Here is a 23,864-nt window from a genome sequence, read left to right as displayed (position 1 = left end):
GTGAGTTCTTGAATAGTGCCTGGCACAAAGCTGGCACCCAACTAAATATCTCATGATGGCTGGGGGCCTAGATGGACAGATGAATAGAAGGAATGAAGGCAGAACTAAAAGCAGGTCTGAGTGAATGAATGACTGTAGTCTGTGAAAAACTGCACAGAATTACACAGATATGCTAGCACGCCAAGACAACTTTTGAAACCTCCAACATTTTAAAACACACTGCACAGATGACCCATTCATCTTCTGTGAGCATGAGCTCATTTGAGGAACTCTGACAGTCTTATGACAAGTCAGTGCAGATGAAGCTGATTCTCCTCTCCAATGTCGAGGTAGGTCATTTACCCAAAATTAAACCTGTCTTTGTCCTTCAAATTCACTCCAGTAGGCCCTGAAATAATATAAGTCTGGGCCACCTGCCTCCTCTGAATGTTTATTCAGATAAATGAAAGCCATCTTTAGATTCAGAAATAGGTTAGACAGCACCCAAATCCAGGTTTGCACATGAACTTATGTCAATTTTCAGAGAATTTCACTTTGCTTGGACTTCTGATTAGCTAAAGATAAATTTTCTTTCTGAAGATGAAAGCAAAAGTTTTTAAATACCATAAGTTTTCAAGATCAGAGGTTGAAAATATAGAAGCTGTTTAACCATCCCCCACTCCCAGCTTTTTTTAAGTTCCACACCATCAGCTCCAGAGATTCAAGCAAAACCTCATTATGCTGGGACGTCCCCTTAGGTCTGCTCTAGCCAGACATGAGGTTAAAAAAAAAATTTGATGTCTAAAAGACATGGACTACACTTCTAAGCACCGATATGAATACTACCTGAAGTTTTTACACTGAATGGATTTTGAAAGGATAGGGCTGTACATTGGGGAGGCCCCACTCTAACTTATTCTAAAGCCAAGTCTTTCTGTAAATCCTATTCACTGTCTTGTACTTTAACTCATACAACTTTTCTCCATCCTTAAAAAATGCATTATTGAACATTCCCAGTTTTACAATCATGCTACACACTACCCCAATTTTGCGTGTGAAGAATTAAGGTGGAAACGCTACATTAGAGGAGAAAAGCAAAAGCATTCTCAATTCCTAGCTTCAATGTCAAGCCCATTTCTATTAACTAAGAGTGAGATGTAAAGAAAAACACCATGGGACAGCCAGGACACTATGAATCTCTAATTCATACTTCATGGAGAAAGAAAATTATTCATGGCAATTGGTATGTTCTGTAAGTTTTTACACACAATGTTCCAAATTATAGCAGAGCGTGATACCGACTTCTTCCCAGATGTTCACATGCACTCCATAGAATGAATCTGCACACTCCATCAAGAGGCAATCATTCCTAGCATTCTTCAGCATTTTGGAGAGAACAAGAAGGTTGTCTCGCCTTTTTCCCTGAAGTTCAGTTGGCAGTATTTCTTAGCAAGATCAGCCTCTTAAAACTTGGGATCTTTTCAAAGGAGGAATCACATTAAACCCTGCTATCTCCCATTCCACTTTTACCATATTCTTTTGTCACTTATTTTTTTCATTACTTAGTAATGGCTGCTGGACCAACATTGGAAAGTAAAGAGAAGTAGAAATAGGCAATAAAAACAAATCACTCATAATCTTACCTCTCAGAAACAACCCTGTTCACACTTTGGCAAATCTCCTTGCAGACTTTCTCCTCTACGCTGTATTGGCTGGGATTATGCTGCATGGATCTGCTTCCCACCCGCCTCCCTCACTTATTGTTATATCATGAGCATTTTCCCTTAAGAACTACATTCTATGTAAGGTTTAAAGAGAGAATCTAGCCAGAAATTGAACTATGAAAGAAAAAAAAAAAAAGACAGAGCTTAGGGGGCAGAAGCAGGGTTAGAGAAAGCTATGTAATGCTGACCTACCAGTAAGGATGGTCAAAGGAATTATCTGGTGTCTTTGTGACAATTCAAAATAATAGATGTTAATCTTTTAAAATGGCTTTTTATATTACAGAGGTTTTACATGCTTCAAAAAAGACATGCTTACAGCAGGTTTTCACTCAACCAAATCACACTTTGCATTCTATGGTTTAATAATTGCCATTCTTAAGTGCCACTATCCACTCTTCCCTCTCTCATATTAAATCTCTTGCATATAGAAAAGTTAGTTCTTACACATAGATAAACAGCTTAGAAAAATTTTAAAGAGCTAATTTTTTTCTGCATTAAAGAAAAATAAATTCTGTAAGCATAGAAGTTAACCTGGACCAACCAGTAGATCATTTATATATACAATACTATATATAAGTACTATATATATGCATTCATATTTATAAATAAATAAAGTATCAGATCAATTGGGTAATGGTTATATGCAGCCAATTTCTGATTCCTAGTAAACTGATCTCTATGGCAGTGTGCCCCAGACTATTTTATCTACATTTGTAAAGACCAAGACCCAAGTACAAAAGTTGTTCTGCTTCTGGGAAAAATGATAGTGAAGTATTCTAAAGGCAAATAAAATTCCTAAATTAACTGAAATCTTGAATTATTCTTTCTGCTCCCTGAAATTAATGTAGTAAATACTAATTACAAATGTAGGTACAAGGGTCTCTAAAAATGTTTAAAGTATTAAAATAACCATACATAATTTATATACCATACATTAATCAGGTATATGTATTACACACACACACACACACACACACACATATACACACAGACACTTTTTGAAAAATATGTGAACATTCTCTAACGAGTATTTTCCAAAACAGTATATTTTTCAGCTTGGGGCTACATGGCATACAGTTTATAAATCAGAGCCCAAAACTTTTACAATAAAATTCAGAAAAGACTCCATAGAATTCAGCATATTTTTGCAAAGTTCAGTAACAAACTTATATTTCACATATAGTTACTTACGCTCCATGAAGTAGGGCCCAGGCTCAATTCTCCATACAATCTGTCCTTTCTGTGTTCCGGTCACACCCCTGTTTTTAGAATCCCAGAAGTTGGCTGGAGAATTCTCATCTGGAAAAACCAAAGAAACATTTTTTAGCTTAATTACAACTTCTTTGTCTTTCCTTAGCTCAAAGACTAGTACAAGTTCTAAAATAAATGGAAAAAAGATAAAGGGGAAACTATGAATGAGCACTATTGTTACTGACTACCTCCCCTCAGATTATACCCTTAAGTTCTATACTTGCATTTGTAGGTGAGAAATGGGGAGGAGGGTGGGAAGGTGGAAAGAAGATGGCATGTCCGGGCTTGGCCAAGTTGGTCAACGTTGCCAAAAAACAAAACTGCAAAGAACAAAGGGTACCATTGTTCATCAACCAGTGATGAGATGACATAAAAGAAAGGGGTTGGGTGAGCTCCCGTCTATAAAATCCTTCATAAAAAGGAAAGGAAGAGCAAAGCTGGGAGAAGACAACAGAATCAAGATGGGGGGCGGGAGGGGACATTAAGTGATGAAACTGAGTCAAGACATGGCACACGTTGGCCACGGACAGTGTTCAGGAGGCACCAACCAAGTCATCAGATCTGCTAGAACACCTTTCATAAAAGGTCAGCGGTGGTAGACCATGAGCCAATACAAGAAGAGGAAAAAGGAAGAGGGATAGAAAAGACAGACCCAAAGCACAGGCCTGAAAGCAGCCTCTTCCAAATTCTCTGACCTCATGCACATAGAAAGTGGTGACATTTGTAGGGCACACTGGGGTACATGAGAGAGACACTCACAACTTAAGATGACAGTAGGGATGCTCTGGGTGCCCCAGCCTCTGCCCCACCAACCTGCAGGTGGAAGGGATTCATGGTCTTTAACTTGCTCACATTGCACTAGTTTGAAGCTCTGTTTTAGGCCCCTGGGATCGGAAATGAAACTAAAAACACGAAAAAGAGACCATTCAGAGGTTTACAGGTACACAGAAATGTGGACAGTGACACTGGCTATTAAAGATGTACCACATTTGCTTCCCCAAATCCCTTTCCCAAGAGGGAAGATTAGGGACACACTTTAACTGAGGGCTGGCACTAAGCAGACAGGACGAAGTAAGAGATAATATACAAAAAAAAAGAAAGATGGGGAAAAGGGCCCAAGCCTGAGGGAACAGTCCTGAGAAGAAAAACCTCACTTCTTATGAGCATAAAAGAAACCAAAAATGGGCCAGGAGGGGTTGGATAACCTAGCTCTAAGGGATTTCCATCTGTGGTTGTCCTTGGGGCCGCTGGTTTCGTCACACTGAGAAGCCAAAGAAGTCTGGAGGAAGGATTCCTTCATGCTATCTGGAATCAGCACAGTATTAAGTCAAAGATGCTTTATCATGACAGGCCAAGAAGCAGCCACTGCTGTTGTAAGAATAAAAAGGCATAACCTACTCTGGGTGTCACTTCCTCTCATAGACAAACAACACAAGGAAAACCACTCCGTTCCATCACAGAAATATAACCACGAGCTCATACTAGGAAGGTGCTAAGGCAATGACCGGAAGCTAGATTTGGAAGATGTCATGTGGCTCCTCAGCGCAGATCCTGCTCACTGAGATTCTTCCTCAGCAGGTGAACTCCAATTTTGTCCAAGGTAACAATACATCCTATTAAAAAATACTCGGCTTTCCAAAATCCCTTGCAGCTAAGGGTGGCATGTGGCCTAGTTCTGGCCAGTGAGATGCAGGTGGACGTCTCTGGGTGGGACTTCTGGGAAAGCTGTCATTTTTCTGATGGATTAAAGGACTGATTCAGTAATCCTGCTCTTCCCTCTCCACTCTTCTTAGAAAAGGCTAAGGATGGCAAAGAAAGAAGCCAGAAGCATCCATGATGATTTCTTGAGGCCTGAGTGACTTTCAGGCTTCTTGCTACCTAGTTAAAATAAATTCCTATTTACTTAAGCCCCTGTGGTTGGGTTTCTGTTACTTGCAGCTGAGCACAATTCCTAACCTAACACATGCCATCCTAAAAATCACTCAGTGATTTAGACTCATCACGCCTAATGTGACCCAGAATGGCTGGGACTGCATCACTGCCGCAGGTTAGACAACAGAGGTAGTTTCTTGCTTTCTAAGACATACTTTAACGAGCAGAGCTGCAGAGTTGCTTGGATAAGCTCGAAGACTCTCATGTTGTCACAAGTAAATGTATTTTACTAGCTGTTGGTCACCTGGAAGGCACAGAAAGCTGGACCTTCAGGGAACAGAACACAGGCACGGGGAATAGAAGGTGCCCAGCTGTTCAAAATGCTTTTTGGAAAAACACGGCTACACACACGGGAAATTTTCTGAAAATACTGTTGTGTCAGTTTCTTCTTGAAGCCTCAGGAAAGATGAGGCAGCATCAAGCCTTGTTTTAAGGTACATGCATTAGGATCAAAATGACAAAAAGCAACAGTAAGAAAACTGTACTTGTTAAAATGTGACCACACCGTAAGAGGGTTTGCACTTCAGCTATAACTGAACTTTTCCTGCCCAAGCCATCAGTTAAGCCAAACCAAGGACACACTTATGACACCACAACCTTGGGAAGACGGAACTCAGAAGAGCAAAAATAGAAGGAGAGGAATAACGGAATGAGAATTATCACGAGAGGACTTACGATACATCTTACATCACAAAGAAATGATTTCTGAGGCTTGACACAATCCCTTACGTGTTCCCTGGAGAACTTCAGAGAACCAATGTCAGCATCTCCTGTTCCAGGAAGGCCACTGATGACTTTCCTCTGCCAGTCACATTTGCTTAAAGGTAGAAATACTACATTGCGTGAATATTTTTCTTTACTCTCAGAAGTCGGAAATAAGGGAGAATGAGTTATGGGTGCTTCCTCTCCGGGCCCCTTACCAAGAAAGACACGTAGAAGTTAAGTGTTCAATTCATCCATCAACTCATGTGGGTTGGGATAAGCCATCTATCTCTGACTCTCCTCTCATCAGCTCATAGGCAATGTAGACAACTCCATTTGGTTAAATTTATGGTGTTTAAAAAAAATAGAGTCTAACCCCTTGGAGTAAAATGTTGAAATTATACCATGAGAATTCAGGCTCATGTGGCACTCAAATGTCTCATATATGTGAGAAACGGGTCAGAATTAGGATGAGCAGGACCAAAGCAAAAGCTAAATGGGTCTCTTCGGATTTAAAAAAAAAAAAAAAGTCCAAATGCCACAGCGAGAAGCGATCCTGTAAGCCTTCTTGTGGGAGGTCTCATTCCCCACCAAGCATAGTGTCTGTCACGCAGAAGTTACCCAAGTTGGTTAATATTTTGGTTATCCTAGATTGAAATGTTTCTCTGATGAGACTGTGTTTCTGATAATTCATTATCCCTGACAGATACTAGCACTCCTGCCATCGAGTGCAGCTACTCAACTGAAAATACAAAAAACCCCTAGAAATAAGCCAGTGTAGGAGCACAGAGTTCAAATGATTCAGCTCCGGCTGGCCCAGCCCCCACCACTACCCAGCTCCCGCTGCTGCGAGCTAGCAGAGCGCTGGCCAGCCTTGGCGGCACCATACTAAAGAGCACCTAGAACGACTCAGCCCTTCTCTTCGTTTGAAGAACACCAATTTTAACTGATCCTTCAAACTTTTCTTTTTAATTAGGTTAACACCTCCACTTAGGCTGCAGTCCGTTCTAGTCCAGCCCAAGAACGTCTTTCCAGTGACAGCACTTCTTTGCTCAGATCTGTTTTTCATGGACATCTGAGGGCAGACTATTTTTTCCCAGATTGTGTAAGTTGTTTTCCTTTACCCTCATTTAACATTTATATTAGGTGATTCAGTCTTCTTGAGATGCCCCCACTCCCAATAAGAAAAACAACAGTGTATACATAACACAGTATATCAAAGAAAGGGTTCTAAATTCCTTACAAGTACATTATAGACGTAATTGTAAATCTATTTCTTCCTTTAACTGAATAAAGGCTCTGATAGATCAAAGAGACATCATTGGTCTTTGAAGCCGAGTATCAATTGTTCCATTTGTGCTTGGCCACTTCCCTTCCGCATTTCTCTTAACAACTATTCAAATCTGACCCAATGTCCTCACATCCCCTATCTAACTTCCACCCTCTGGAACACGGTACCATGCATTTTACAGCATCAGAAACACGGAGGACATCAGGCCCCATCTCCCTGGTCTCTCCATCTCCTTACTGCCGTCTTTTCTATGTCCATACCTACTTCTTGTCTTCTTGCCCAGGGTTCTACCACCCATCATGGAGGTGCTCTTGACTCAGTCCCTTCTATCAGTCACCTTCTCTCACCTTGACCTTTAGCTTCTTCCCCTCAACCTAGAAACACATCAGCTCCCATGAGTTATGCTTTCCTGCTTTTGCTCTTTGACCGTTGCCTTCCGTGCCTCCTTTCCCATCCCCACTCTTATTTCCCTTCCTACTAGGATTAAAGGGTCTGTTTTCCAGTTACAGTGGAGTCTGTGTTCTAGGAGTTTATATTCTAGATACGTAGGTAACTTTCTAGTTGGAATATAATTACAAAAAGAAACACTGGAGATATTTAATTCATGTACCTAAATACCTTCTTTAAATCTAATTTTGTTTGGTAGGGTTTATATAAAGCTTGTCCACTCATGTCTCATATATACTCTTTGTTCTCTTATAAGTTTAGTTGGCTGTATGTTTCTTCTAAATAGAAAAACAAAGCACACACCAAAAAAGCCTTAAAGTCCTTTTAATATAATTTTCATACCTCTCTGTTATGAACATTGTGGGAACATTATCAAAAAAAACTTTTGAAAACTTTTACGCTTGCCTTATTTAAGCAATCCATGATTCTTTCCCAAAATGATCTCATATAGTGTTTTGTTTTTTTTTTTATTACAGTTGATCCTTGAACAATGGCAGAGGATGGGGGCACCACCTCTCCCTGTGGTCAAAAATCCACATATAACTTCAGTTGGCTCTCTGTATTTGTGACCTGGTCCCTCCTTAACTGCACGCAGTTCTGCATTTGTAGATTCGACCAACCATGGATTATGTATTACTGTTGCATTTACTGTTGAAAAAAATCCACTTATAAGTGGACTCGAGCAGTTCAAACCCGTGTTGTTTAAAGGTCACCTGTACTCTTTAGGGTTCTTCCAATTAATTCTGTTATCAATACAGGCGTTACTTCTGTTAGGGAGAAAAGGGTTTGGACTTAGGAAATAAGGAGTAGGGATGTAAGATTACACCACGCAGAACAACTCTCTTTTATTAACTACAGAGTATAGTGGCTCAGAGGATCTTCTTAGATCTGGTTAATTAGGTGGGAAACAACTCTCTTTCCTTAATGAGAACCACATGATTTTACCTTGGGGTCTTAACCAAAATCTCTATATAAGCAGGTTTACTGACATCTCCTGAACATTCAGTAGGTCACAGACCATCACTGGCTACCTTCCCCTTTAGCTAACTGATCCTCCAGGGCAACTCCACTGCTCACAGTGAGTCTCCTCGGGGCTCCTTCAGAATGCTGATTTCTGCGCTGCTCTTTCCAAGATTTTGATTCAGCAGGTCTGAGTCAAGACACAGGAATCTGAATTTTAGCAAGCACCCCAACCAGGTGATTCTGATAAAGGTGCTACAAACACCACACATGGAAAAAACCTGTCCCATGGTAATTTCTAGGAAAACAGAGCAATCACAGCGAAGCTGTGGACCATGGACATCTCTTTGACTATTGTCCCTCCCATTTGTTAGCCTGTTCCTTCCTTCTTTCCTTCTTCCACTCTCCCTTCCACCCTCCCTCCCTTCTTTCCTTCCTTCCTTCATTTGAGTGGCACTTACTAACTGCTTACTATGAAAGTCAAGAACACCCATTTCCCGCCATAAGGAGCTGGTGGTGGAGTAGGAGAAGCATGCTTTATAAAGTGTTAAAGTAGAACTGGAAGAATGACTTACTCTCCCTGTGACCATGTATAATCTGACACTGGAAGCATCTTCAGGAGATGCACGTGGAGATACCCTTTGGGAGGTCTACACATTTAAGCCAGTCATTAAGGTCATCCATTCGTTTGCTTCACTATTCCCTAGACATACTGTTTTATCTCCCAGGGTTCATGTTTTGGTTCCATGAATGGTCATCAGAAAAAACAAACATGTGGCATATTTAGAGCTGAATTCAGGGGTACAAGTTCCTGTTGTTGCCTGGGCCCCAAGACATTATCCTTTTCTTCCTTGGAAGAGAAGGATTAATTTTATTAACCTACAATACTGCTGTAAAGAATAATTTCAAAATAAATGAATTCTTTTTTAAATGTCACAAAACCCAAAAATAACATAAGCATTAAGTCTTTCATGCTCCAAATTCTTCCTTCTCCATAAATTTTTCATGCACAGATCAGTGTGAAAATAAGGTTTTTTTTTTCTGTACATGAGTTTTGGATTCCAGAAAATGTCCCATGAATAGAATTTAAGGTAATAAAAGAATATATAGGCGACATGACTAGACATATCAAACAGATCCAAATATAATTTGGATTTGGAAATGTTTCTATGTCTATTTTAATATTTCCCAAACCTCCATACAGTACTGGAGATAAAATAGGAACCAAAAAAAAGTATTCAAAGTCCTCACTCTTCTAACAGTCAACTCAGGGTTGTTAGAAAAAAAAGATGAGAAATTTTGTGGAAAAGATGCCATGTGACAGACTGACAGAAATGAAAAATGATGCTTACAAATTTTCTTTTGCGTTAAAGTAATTCCACCCTCCATTTTCTTGAAAAATGGCATAAACATCTAAATTGATTTTAAATTACCTTTTGTATACAAACCGAATATAACTGTATCCTGAGGTTGGATCATAAAGGGGCCTGGCTTTATTCAGTTTACACTCAGAAATTTGACGTCTTGTCTGGGATTTGGGATTTGGAGAGCAATACTAAGCTACAATTTAATCAAAATGATTGTTCTAGACCTGGGCAAAAACACACCTTCCCAGGGGTTGCTTGACTGTTAAAACTTTGTAAATTTACCGGCATGTACTAAGTGAGTTATGAAATCCCATAGCAGTGCAATAAGAAAACTGACAGTGACCGAGATGTGAACCATGCTGCAGGGGAGGGGTGACTCTTTACCACTGACTGTACTAAACAGCACCAATTATAAGTGCTGTGAGAATTCATTAACAAAGTTCCTCATGAATTTGGGAACATGGCATTGGTTTTTCTGAGAAGAGCCACTGGCGAGTCATCCAGGTCTGATTCTGGGGATGTTTGCACTGGAAGGCAAGTGCCTCGCTGGCTGGAAGGGAGCACTCGCGGGGAGTGGCGTGGGGTGCACGTGCTGATTCAGTACACCCCCAGGAATGAGAGAGAAGCTTTATCGTTGTCTCCTCTACAAGAGGCCTCACCGGGGGTCAGGGGAACCCAATTTGAAGAATGTTCAATGTAGATCCATGCCAGGCAACATAACTTACCGCCAAATCCCCCCCACATCCCTGAGGGGTCTCCTGAACATGCAGACCTCCAGACATGCTGGGCAGAGGCAGGAGGCTCTGCTAAGCCACTTCCCATATAAAATACCTGATCCGAAACGAGTCCACTGAACACTCATTTTGACAAGGGGGGAACCACCAAGAGTCCAGTGAGAAGAAACCACAGGACTCATTTCAGCAAGAAACCTTCCAAGAGTTTCAGTCTGATATGATTTACGGAAGAATTCATCTTAAACTCAGGTAATGTTTACATATTGAAATGTGTCTCACCTCCTGTTCAGTGGGTCCCTGTTTCTGTCAGAGGAAAATTCCAAGTCTTTCTGGAGGTTAATAGTGCCCTACCAGATCTGAGGGCCCCTTCCCACCCACTCCACCCTCCAAATTACAGCTCTCACCTCATTTTCCCCTACCGTCACCCCCTCCCTCCTTGCTCCACTCCAGACGCGCTGGATTCCTGGATATTGAAGGGGGTCAGAGGAGGCCCTGCCAAAATACACCACTTTCTGCTGAAAGCAATTAGCTCTCCACCCTCCCCCTTTACATCTAAAAGCAGGACATAAATTTCCATCTGTAAAGGCATCTCCATCTCCCATATCAGAAGAGTAAGATGACTCTTAATCACCACTCTTATCAGTGGAGAAGGACCAACTTCAGTCTGCGTAACAAACCTTACTAAATAACCCTTATCTTCCATTAGTTTCCCCATATATTTACCTTCCCACAATTTATCACCCCTAGAAGCCAACCCCCATTTTCCTTTCTCTATTTGCTTCTCCACAATTTATTGCCCTTTTTTAAAATGGCATATAAGCCCCCTGAATTTAGCCACTTCTTTGGGTCTTTATTCTGTTTCCATGAAGGCTTCCATGCAGGTAGAAATTAAACTTTTAACATCAGATAAAATTTGTATGCCTTTTCTCCTATTAATCTGTCTTCTGTCAGTCTGATTTGCAGGTCCAGTCGCCAAATCTAAGAGAACAGAGGAAAGTTTGTTTTTTGTTCCCCTCCTCAACAATGTCCTCAGTATTCTTCCCCAGGGTCTATTTATCTGAAACTTTCCCCCATATATCCTCTCCTTTGACTTTTTTTTTTTTTTGGCTTGCACACCACCTTCTCAAGGAAATCTACCTTCACCACCCCCTTTAAAATGACCCTGACAGCCTCCAGCAGTCTTGGACTACCTCAGTCTGCTCAATTTCTTTCCCACAACCCTACCACCATCTAACATACTATATAACATCTCTACATTTCTTGTATATTGTCTGTCTTTCTCTCTAGAATATAAAGTCCACGAGGTCAGGGATTTTTGTCTATTCTGTTCACTGATGTATCTCCATTGACTAGAACAGTATTTGTTCAGATTTGGCTGAGTGCAAGGTCTTGATATCTTCTTTCAATTATGATGAAACAGCATTACCTGAATATCAGTATTGTATTGTCAAAGTATACAAAAGAGAAATGAAATTCTCACCGAGGAGTGCAGAAAGCTTCTTTAAAGAGATTGCTGTCCTGTTCAAAACAGAGAAAAACAAGGGCAAGGCTGCAAATGCCATGGTAAGCTTTATTAGACTATCTGAAAAAGATCAATTTATTTAGACTCTCAATTTTTATAACTAGAATTTCCAGTAAACTTAATTCAATCACAGTGCTATGCTGAGCTGACATTCAACTTTGTTTATATCTTACAGTCTATCCCCAATGCACAAAAAGATGACTTAGCTTACCTAAGATCACATGATCAGCTTCTGGTAAAGGTCTCTGAAACACCTTAAACAAGTTTTTCCCTGACAAAGACTTTCAGAATATTTCTAAATTAAGATTTATTTTTCCCCAACTGAATGTATTCCTATATACAATATAGGAAACTCAAATTCTTTGATAATACCTCAAATGGAAAAATTATTAAAAGCTTACTTATGCCAAACAGACAATCTGTATTTTATTTGGCTATTATAAAAATTTATAATAAGTATCATTGTGAAAACAGAATATGCAATTTGTAATAGTTGTAGCTAACTTCATGTTAAAAATATCAGCAGGAATTAGGCGCTTTTTGTAAAATTTGAGGCTTAAAAATTTCTAAAGTCTCTTTGAAGTACACATTGCTGTCAGTACATACGTTTCCCCATCATCATTTGCATGGCTTCATTTCCTCTAGCAATTACACTTTTACAGTGAGAATGTGAGCCCAAGCTCTTTTAAAAGGTCAAGGATGACCAGCACTTGGTAGGTAGCTTGGTAAACACCTTGGCACAAGATCCAAGATTAGGCCCTTTGGGAATATTCTATAACAATGATACTAAAATGCCTCAATCCCCTTCCTTGTACCAAAGCTGACAGTTCAGAAAAAGGCTTCCCATTGCTAAAGAACTTTCATGAGACAGAGTAGATAAATGATCTTTTTCTAAAGGTCCATAATTTGGGGCAAGATGATGACAGGCTAACAAGAGTTAGAAGGAATACTTCAAGATCTAAATCAGAAAGGAAACAATTATAAAAGTGATGGGGGAAATGAAATTTATTGAATACTAATTCAACAAACATTTATTGAGCATCCACTCTCTGCCAGGCAATATTCTAAGTGAGAGGGATTCAAGGGGGAATAAGGGAGACAAAGTCCCTGTCCTGGTGGAGATTTTGGTCCAGTGGGGAAAGCAATCAATAACCAGATGCAGAATAACATTTAGGTCAGGAAGTGTAGTAGATATAATGTAATGTCAGGTAGCGGTGACATAGCGTGAAGAAAGCCAGGGAGCAGAGAGGGGAGAGAGGGCGGTGTGGGAGTACTATTTCATGCAGGTTGATGCCAGAAATATCTGAACAGGACCTTGAATAGAGTGTTTTGTATAAGGAGACTTGGGGAAAGGCAGCAAACAAAAATGCAAGGACCTGAAAGAGGACAAGCCCACCACGTTCCCAGGAACAACAAACTGACGCAGAGGGAACAACGAACGAGGCAGAGAGCGGGAGCGGATGAGAGCAGGGAGACAGGCAGCGCCAGCCTGTAGATGGCAGTGATGATAATAACATGACAGAGCTCACTATGCGCCAGGCACCGTTCTACTGTTTTGCCTTTATTAACTCATTGCAACCTCTGACAACTCTTTGAGGTGCTATTATTAGATTTTTAATGATGGGGAAACTAGGCACAGAGAAGTGAAGGAATATGCTCCAAATCCCAAAATTAGCATGTGCTGCAGAGTGAACCCAGGCTGCATTGCTCCAGAAGCCACGCTTCTCGACACTGCACAACACCATCTATCACAGTGAAGAGTGAGGATAATGGAAAGTCACTGGAGAATTTAAAGCAGGGAAGGGACATGATCTGCATTTAAAAAAAAAATCATCTGGCTGCAGTGTGCAGAGCAGATTGCACAAGGACAGAGGGAACGGTTCACGAGGATGCTTCATGCCCAGACCCCACACCAGCCTTGGAGCCATCACCTAAACGTGCCCCTCCTCCCATCTCCATCTTTCCTGTGCAGACAGAGCTATAAATATCCACCCTTAGTGCAAAAGGCTATGAACTGACTCCAGACTCTTCAGTCCAACAAGACTGTGAGTGACTCATCCACCTCTAAGCTCTCTCCAAGCCCAGCCACCATCCTGTGATATCCCTCTGTAGGTCCATCGTGCTCTTCCCTTTCCCCTCGTTATTCAGACAACTTCTGAAAGTCCAAGTTTCACACACTCAACCTTAATCAGCCAAAACGGAAAGCTCTGATTCTCCATCACTTAGTAACTCAATAAAACCCTTAATGCAACATATTTACTACATCACTGGCAGTAAGTCCACATGGACCCTCTATTCACCAATAAAAGTATGCTTTTGTTTTTATATACGTATCATTCATTACAGGTGCAATGCAAGTAATATACTGCTCGATAATGATGTTGCCAGGATATGGCTGCTAGATAATCCCAGAAAATTAGGAAACAGCAAACTTGAGTTGAAATTCTGTTTCCCATTTACTGAATGGATGACCTTGGGCAAGTCTTAAAAATTCAGGGACTTTATTTCTTTATCCTATAAAAATGATAATAGCACGCCTAACTCAGAAAGCTGTGAGGAATACACGAGTACAGCATGGGAGACTGGCACATGCTAGGAGCTCCATATGTAGGTTTTTAAAACTTGTCAATCCACTTCATCCTTTTTAAAGAGAGCTATGTCTTTTTTTAACACTCAAAGGCACAGTTCCTCAACTTCTTTCCTTAGTTTTAACTTTTAAAATGTTTCCTTTAAATACATTATTTTATTCAGATTTTTCATAATATAAATACAGACACATAAATTAAAACAAAAGCATGATTATTTTTATGTTTTCGGGGACTCTGCTTTCTTTAGCAACGGATGCCAAATGATCAGGCAACGAAAGTGCAGGTTGTACATACAGTGATAGTACCTTAAGCCATTACCTGTGTACCTGTGTAGATACACAGAGTATCTGAATGCTGCCCAGTTCGTGGACGGAAGGTCACTCAAAGCTGACAATTCTGTCAATGAGCTTTAAGCCTGGCTTAATCAAGAGCCAGGCAGAGATGCTCTCATATCTCTACACGATAAATCCGAGGCTTTGAATACAGTCTCAAATTGGGGATCTCTGTCACAGCACTGTGTGTATAAAAAGGTGCCAGGAATGACAGTTTTGACTCCATGCCCTCCTTTCTTTCCGCTAATTATTTTTTTAAAACCATGCACACACTAAGCTCTCACTCATATTAAACATCATAGATAATCCCTTCTAATCTAAGTGAAATTTAAAAGCAACCTCTAGATCCTTCAGGATGTTACTTTGCATGTGACAACTGAAGATTCTGAGAAATGTACAACCATTATAAACTATAATGTTTAGCACAGAAGCATCCTTTGGTTCAGGGTAAATTACTCCTTTGATCTCAATGAGCTCATATAATCAGGTCTGGAAACTGTAAGAGCTTAACTTTATTTAAAGATGGAGGTTAGTCATTAAAGTGAACCAGATACTTGTTGGAGCTAACCCAAACTCAGTCTGAAAATACTAATTAGAAATATGTGGGAGCAGTATTTTTTGCAACAGTTATTGCTATTGATCCTAAAGAATAATTTTGCAGAAGTGGCTACTCCCTGTGGGTCCTTTCCCAAATGGCTTGATCAGAAGACAGATAACTTTCCCAGAGATTAGACTGCTCGCCTGAGTACTTTTTATTAAACTGAGCAGATATCAGTGTTTTTCAGTGAGGCTGCTGCTCGCATTCTGAATGATAATTTTTTGTAAGGGTCTGTCCAGTTCATTACAGGAATGGTTAAGCATCTCTGGCTCTCAGGCACTAAATGCCAATTACATCCTACATGACAATAAAAAGTAACACCCCCACCACCCACCCTTGAGAACTATTTTAGGAATACAGCCAAAAACTAAAAATTTTCATTTAAAAATACTAATTTGTAAAAAATTATAATAGAACCAAAATTTTGCCCTGCATTCATCCCAGTTTTAAACAATTAATTAAAGCAGATTAGAAGCTCTATAGAAAACAGAACCAGTTTTGCCACAGTTGCCACAAGGAAATCTTAAAAAAAATAATGGTTTTATTCTCAAGCTCAAGTTTTGTTGTAGGGTTGTTGTTAAATCATCAGTCTTTAGCATGTGAATGTCTATGAATACCTGTCCATACAAACATTCCATTACAAATAAACCTGTTTTAACATCTCAGTCCCTGAGAGAAGAGTTTTTAAATCCATTAAAAACATCATTATTCCAGAGGCTGATGACCTGTCATGAAATCTATTTGGACTCAATCTAATGTCATTTTCAAAAGCATTCTTGTATGCAGAACCCATACTTAACATTCACAGTAAAATAATTCATCTAAAACCAGTGGGACTTTAGAAATTCACAGTAAGGGGACTGCACGTTTGTTTATGTATCTATTTACAGAAGTTTTACATGCTTTCATCGCAGCACTGATCTCCTATGTTGAGCTGTCAAAGACTAAATGTGATAAATGCACTGCATAATTTGTTAGTAATTGTCCCTAACCAAGCAGGGAGGGGACAATAGTAAGAATTTTCAAAGAGAAAGGCAGAGAGAACTATAAATCCCACACAGCTGGACACGGAAATCAGATGACAGTGGAATTCATTTCACAGAACTTTCTAACGCCTTACCTCATAAAATCCCAGAGAGTCCCTCTCTGCCTTTGCCAGGGTAGGATCCATCATTTCAAATCAGACTTAGGAAGCAGCACGAAGAAACGCTTCATCCTCCTTAAAACCACGTACCTGGCCTACCCGCTTGGCAATTTCATGCGTGGCAGTGGCCAGAACAAACCAAAGAGGATCTGGAGTCCTAACACAACCTGGAGGGCTCTAGGGGTCCACTCCAGACAGTCCTGGTGCTCACCCCTTCCCCCAACGTCCTAGAAATGAAACACGGAGTGGGATTTGAGCAGTTCTCTACCAGGAGACTCCCGTCCAGCTAAGAACATCGCTGAGAGCCACTCCTGCCTTTCATCAAGACTTATCACTGCTCAGGCATCCCAAGTGAAAAAACATCATGTATCAGTGTCCCTGAGGCTGAGGCAGTTGTGGCCACACCCCTGCAAAGAGCACAGGATGCAATCGCCCCATCCTCCCCTCAGCTTCCTTCCTTTGCTTTTCCATGGGAGAATTCCAAAGAATGAGTTATGTGTACACACACACACACACACACACACACACACACACACACACACACAGAGTGGGCTATGTCAACAGGCTGACTGTTCTCCCAGAGAGGGGAGCTTTCTGTTTGATTTACTCAGAATAGAGTGGCCACTATCCGAGAACTCTAATTTACTGTTACCATTAATCAGATAGAGCCTTCATTTCAGTTACTGAAATAGGCTTACAGGAGCCTAGCCAATTCAGAATGGAGTTTGTGGATTTGCGTTTTCAGACTGTAAAAAAAAATGACTGAAACTTTTTCATCCATCATATAGCTTTAATGAAAAGCCCAAAATGTGGTTATCAATCTAGAAATTATTTTCAGACCGAACTTTTAATGCAAAAATGGATACAGTCATCAATCCAGCTGGAGCTTGCTCTTGTCTTATTCTGTGAAGCGGCTGGGATGGGGGGATCTTCAGTTCAGATGCATTGTTCTTCAGTGGGGAAAGGGACCTCAGAAAGCTGTTGGCTACCTAGGGCAGTGGTTGTAATTTTTAGTGCTGGGTGAATGGGTGAGTGCAATCAAAGGCTGCAAGACCATCTCTTTCCAGCAAAAGTTCCAGGAAAGCAAGATGACATGTCCTCAGTTGTCATGTGCATTTGCTGTGAAGTGGGGCAGGCTGGATTTAAGCTCCACACTGTATTTGGTGGCTGAAACTTCCTCTCCACCGTACCCCAACCCAGACATAGTTTTGCCATGAAGCTTCAAGGGACCATAGAACTTTGGACTGATTCTGGAATAGACTGGGTGAACACAGCAAGGCTGGCCCTCCAGAATCACCATCACCCTGTCCAGTCCTCTTCTGAACATGCAAACCCAGCTGAGTCTTAGGACAAACCACGGTGGGCTCCTGGGCGTATCCTAGCAAACAATAATAATAGTAAGCATTTACAGAATGCCCACCATGAACCAGGAACACGTAGCAAATGCTTCAAAGATAGTCTCTAATAAATGCCAATTTATTGGTCAATAGTGTTATGGGATCTGCGTTACAGATGAGGAAACTGAGGCTCAGAGCGGAAGTGATAACAACCAGGACTAAAGTCAGATCTGAATACACCCAAGCCCAAGCTCTTTTACAATACACTGCCTTCCACTGTTTTACACTGTTAAAACGCCAGTGACCTCACTAATTCGTAAGCCCACAGCAGCCTCAGTCACCATTAAGAGATTAGGACAAATAAACTAAAGAGAAGGAATTTATTTCCTATTATTGGCATCAAAGATGGCTCCTGCCTACAAACAGACTTCTCAACAATGTCAGCATCTCTGTATTCATCCCTGTCTAAGAAAGTCTATAATCATGAACTCTTGCCTGCTTTCTAGTTATGGACCATCAGATTTCCCTTGGGGTTGGAGAGAGGCTCACGCACTGTGCTCTTTCTGCTGGGACTCTTACTGCCCTCACTCCCAGGTCCCTGGATTCCGCCTGGTGCTCCCACCACTCTAGCCTCCACGCCAGGATTCTTTGCCTTCCAAATATTGCAACATTTGCCAGATACGCCACATTAGCTCTAGGTGCTGGTCCCCCCATGTGTCGCTAACAGTCACGTGTGACACACAGGTTATTTTCCTACATAAAGGAAATCTGCTTCCCCACAGCACAAGCCTTTGTCACCCTGGACTAGATTTCCAAGCTGTTCAAGAAAGAAACTTACAGAGTAGAGCAAGGGAGGGCAGATAAACGTTGTTGCGTAGTCTAAATGCCATCACTTACACGGTATCATGTCATTGCGATGCTGACTTTTAATTAATTAATTTTTATTGACATGTAGTTGATTTTCAATGTTGTGTTAGTTTCAGGTGTACAGCAAAGTGATTCAGTTATACACACACACACATCTCTATTCTTTTGCAGATTCTTTTCCATTGGATGGACCTAGAGGTTATCATGTGAGGTGAAGTGAGTCAGATGGGGGTGCTATTTCTTAAACACACGTAGTTCAGCCAGTACCTCTTCAATCAACGACTGTATTGAGAAGGTGCACCTAAAGGAGTAGCACGCTATCAGGCCTGGAAATTTACATATGCAATTCCTCCCTCTGCACCACACCCGTGTGTGAAGAAAGCACCTGCCAAAAATCAACAGCAACAAATAAAATGGGGAAGCACATTAATGCCAATTCTGCACCCAGGTCACACCTTAGCGTTTTCCCTTCCTATGCTGTCACAGGGTGCTAGGTGCTGGGAGACGTTTGTGAATAAGACAAACACAGCCCCTGCTCTTTCTCGCAGAGCTTCTATTTCAAAGAGAGAGGAAAAACACTAGATAACAAATATAAAGTGAATTCTTTAGTTACTCTTATGATACATACTACAAAGGAAAAAGAGAAGGTCACAAGGGAACAGATGAGCTGGGGACATGACCGAGGCCAGGAAACAAGAGCAAGGTCCCTCAAGGAGTCAGTGAGTGAACTCAGCTCTGAAGGGTGACTAGGAATTGGGTAGGGAAGGGAGGGAAGAGGAGAGAGTGAACATTTCAGATAGAAGAGCCGTGCAGAGGCCCTGGGCAGGGGAAGCAGCATGGCCCTTTCAAAGGCTGAAGGAAGACCAGTGTGACTAGAGCACAGAGGGTGAGGGAAAGATGGGGCCAGGAAGGAGAACAGGCTAGAAATTGTAAGCATCACCGCCCAGGGAGAGAAAGGGAAACTTAAGAATAAGGGGATGGAAACTATCCGTTTCCCCATCTCCTCAAGATCTCTTTCCAAAAGCCCAACTGATTATCACAGTTCTCAACATTCTAAGATGCTGATCAACAAGGATGCTTGTGGGTGGAAGTGTGATTTGTGGCTACTGAATGAATTAATCATATAAATTAAAGACACCACTTAACTAAAGTAGCTTATTCCCGAAGGCTCTCAGAATATTTCGTAAGAGTAAAGCAGAGAAGAGCAAACATACAATTCTTAGATTACATACAACTGACAATGGGAAAATCCAGCGGTGTCCCCTCCAGCTATGTTTATCTGGCGCCAAAACCACAAAACAGAACCAAGGTTAGCACATCAGGAAGCAACAACCTTTTCCTGGAAAGCCCATTATGAATTTCTTTTGTGTTTATGCATTTTGCATGCCTCTGAATCTGACATCGCTCAAATGCACATTATTTAAGTCTTGCAGCAAGTGTCTGCCTCTCTGCTGCCATTTGTTTTGGCTGTTTTTTCCCGTGACATCGTGTTCATAAAGCAGCCAGATGAATCCTCATCATCACTCTGTTTTCAGATTCCCAAAACCTTCCAGTGGAAACACATCAGTTTATGTATAAACCAGAAAGCTTTTTGAAAATACACTTAAAAACCGGACAACTGCTACAAGATCAAGGGGATCTCCTCAAATCCAAACGCAAGTAGACACATGGACATGAAATATGTTTTTTTTTTAATTTAGCTTAGAAAGTGGTAGGCAGTCAAATTCAATAAAAATATTAACGGCTACCTTCTGTTTCTACATACCAGGCATTGCAAGTGTGTACATACACTTCCTCATTTTACCCCAGGGCAAAATCCTTCTAGAATGATCATTACAGTCCCCATTTCACAAATTAAGAAAAATAGGGGACAGAGAGATTGAATTACTTGCTCACACAAAATGACATAGCAAGAAACTAGCTTCATTTCAAATCTAGGGTTTGCACGACGTCACAGCTTATCCACACCTTTCCCAGTGTTACACAAGCCCCGCAGCAATGACTGACTACCATTCACCAGCGCCAAGCACTCTGCTCCATATCGCAGAACCATTAACTGATAGAGTTCTTCCAGCAATTCTGAGAGGTGTTGTCAACCCCGAAGTAAGGAGACAGTTTGGGGAGGTCTAGTAACTCGATCAAGAGCACACAATGGCAAAGTTAAAAGTTCCAGAGGGAGATTTTCCAGGAGCCCACACAATTTCACAACAGCAACGTTTTTGTGGTACTCTGAGTTCAAAACAGGTAAGGATGGGCATGTTACTTTCTTGGTGTTCTGCAGTTTTACCTGGGAAATTATAATTCTGCTTAGGAAGAGGGTAGAGTTCCCAAAGAACTGATATTCATTCTCATCTTAAGGGAATAAGGAAATCCCTTTCTCAATGTTCATTCCAGCCAAAATATCAGGATTGTGATCTACTGCTTTCATAAACAAGACTAAATGACCTCACTTCTCTATATCTAACAGACAAATACACACAAGCAGATATAATGTGCCCAAAACTCTGAAAGGCATATACAAATAAGAGCAAACATGGTTCTTTTCATTTTAGGAATTTCCACTGCAGAACTAAACATCCAGCTATAGTGGTATCACCCTTATTTGACTGGCATGTGTCTTGAAGCTCTAAGGATATAATATTTTTCCTTATGGGTAAATTTGGTATTAACAACTAAGAATATTTTTCCTTATCAATACATTTTGTATTAACCTCACATTAATGTAAAGACAAATGTTTTTAAATGAAATTTTGAGCTGTTTTACATACAATCCCACATCCCTCATTCAATTCATAACAACTGTTTAACTGCATGGTGAATGGGTTCTGTAGCTATGTTATGGTTTATTCCAAATAAAATTATATTATTATAAAGCAGGTGAATTTAAGAATAGATTTTAGGTATGCAAAACTCTGAAAATAAAATTAGAAGGATGTAAAGTCATTACAACAGAGGAAGATGTAAAATTACTTTATTTATGTAAGTGTTCTTTGTTTCTGTCTGTAAAATGAGAATATTACCTCTTTCCAATAATATGCTGCATATGTCTGAAATAGCAATGAACCCAATAATATCCTGGAGATTTTCTTCTGAAAGCACATATATAGAAACTCCAATATATTCACATTAGTACATTTCAGAATTGGCATTTATAATATACCACCACAGTGTATGATGCAGAATCCAATAATCACACAGATTCCCAAACCCTGAAAAAGCAGGACTCAAATTCCATTGTGTATTAGAATTATCTGTTGAGACTCATGTTTAAAATTCAGACTTCATAGAGTAAACCACAAAAAGCCTGACTCAACAGGTATAAGATTTATAAATTTAAACAATTAACCCAGCTAATTCTGATACAGGTGGTCCTTAAGTCAGACTTTAAGAAACACTCACCTGAAGTCTCAAAATCTAATAGACTATATACTTATGTAAGTGTATTTGTGAATGTCACGTTTGATTTTGCAAATTCATTTTAGAGAAGACCCCAAAAGAGACATGTATCTTTGTGCCTGTGCCATGTCCCCTACCCTAACAATTCTCGTGATGATTGTTTTCAACCCATCTGGAGAGAAGAGGAAAACGTTATAACAGGAAGACAAGCAAGTACAGGAAAAATGAAGAGACAGGAAGGGACTCAACATGAGAAAAAAATTTTTGTCTGTATTAAAGTCTAGAACAGTGCTCCTCAAAGTATGGGCCATGGGCCAGCACCGGGCCATAAGCTGGTTGTTAATGACCTAAGTACAGAAATGGAGTGTGAACCTTTAGAAACTTTTACAGAAAACTGTCAGAGCAGTTTTAAGTCTGTTCAATCTAATAATAAAAATGTGGGCTAAAATTTTGTATATCTTTTTTAAATTCCATTTCATTTTTATAATAGTTTATTTTTATTCTGGTTTATAAAAGATCAATGTCTGTGATGAATGTGAATGACCACAGGTAATCTGAGAAATACTGGTATACTCCAGATGGATGAACCCAGTCATGCTTGGTTAGTCCAGTGAGCCAGCCAGCCCAGGACCTGATAGAAAAGCGGCTTTCTGTGATACCATCTCAAAAGGTTTGGGGCTAGAAACAGTTTATTGAATGAATGTCTGAACCAACATCTTTAACTTCTCATAATAACTCACTCTGAATCAGTCAGCAATACACCAATCTATGTTTTATGCGAATTGACTGACTTTTTCTAGTTTGTACCACTTCTTAGAGTAACATTTTAGTAAAATTTCCTAAAAGTTTACTTTCAACAGCAAAATAGCTGCACTCGTTTCACTTATTATAAATGTGTATCTTTCAACTTTCATAGAGACCCCTGAGTTTTAATATTTGAGGATTCAATGATGAACTTTGTGAATCTTTGTTGACATGAAACTATTGTTTCAGACTGTTCTTAAAAAGCAGCCTGGTCATCTTAGCATTGGGTCCCCATCAGCTATCTAATGATTTTCATGATTTTTGGCAAAGATGACAGAAATCAGAAGCACAAAGTGTCAATACATTATTTCAGTCACAAGTACAGGGACATAGATCTCATGCGGTTTTCTGCCTCCTAGTAAACTTTGAATAATGATTCTCTCTTTTAACGAAGACCTGCATTCTAAGCTGTATTAAAGTTAAATTCTAGACATATTCTTACAGTTCCTGCTTCAGATCAGTATATCCCTTCATGCCCCCCTGCAGTTGCTACTTTTGCTCTACAAGTGTTGCCCAAAATAACTTTTTCCTCTTCCAAGTTAAATATGGTGTTTATAAAAGGTGGAGATGGAGAATCTGGGAGTATGAATCTGTACACACAACAAACTCACAATAATAGCAACTGTACTCCTAGTTGCCAAGATTTCTGGCCAGGAAGAATGAAAAATGAGGGGTTTTTTCACCTAAATAACTATGCACCCTTTTTAAAAGAGAATAAAGCCAAGCTTTAAATATCCAAGTTTGTTCTGTGACGCTTAAAAGTTACGTCACACACCATATTTGTTCATTATGTTTTCTTAACATTTTTAAACCCAATTTAAGACATTTTCTCATTTAGTTAGTTTATATGACTAAGAACTTTCTGACAGCTTACAGGCGGTACAAAAGA

At 40.2% G+C, this 23,864-nt stretch overlaps 1 protein-coding gene across 5 annotated transcripts in view; it reads right to left on the bottom strand.

Moving 5' to 3' along the window:
• Positions 1 to 23,864, bottom strand: part of HECW2 (HECT, C2 and WW domain containing E3 ubiquitin protein ligase 2) — a 336,842-nt gene that overhangs the window by 133,668 nt on the left and 179,310 nt on the right. For 4 of the 5 annotated variants that reach the window (XM_072961562.1, XM_072961560.1, XM_072961561.1 and 1 more), the window contains one exon: positions 2,895 to 3,002. In XM_072961562.1, coding sequence (XP_072817663.1) covers positions 2,895 to 3,002 — 108 coding nt within the window. Of the gene's footprint in view, positions 1 to 2,894; positions 3,003 to 16,547; positions 16,894 to 23,864 lie in introns of those variants that run through there. The other variant, XM_031678056.2, reaches the window with a different exon arrangement.

Source organism: Vicugna pacos, chromosome 5, assembly GCF_048564905.1.
Source record: "Vicugna pacos chromosome 5, VicPac4, whole genome shotgun sequence".
In the NCBI taxonomy this organism is placed as follows: Eukaryota; Metazoa; Chordata; class Mammalia; order Artiodactyla; family Camelidae; genus Vicugna; species Vicugna pacos.
Note: the sequence above shows the minus strand (reverse complement) of the source record. Positions and strands in the feature narration are given on the sequence as shown.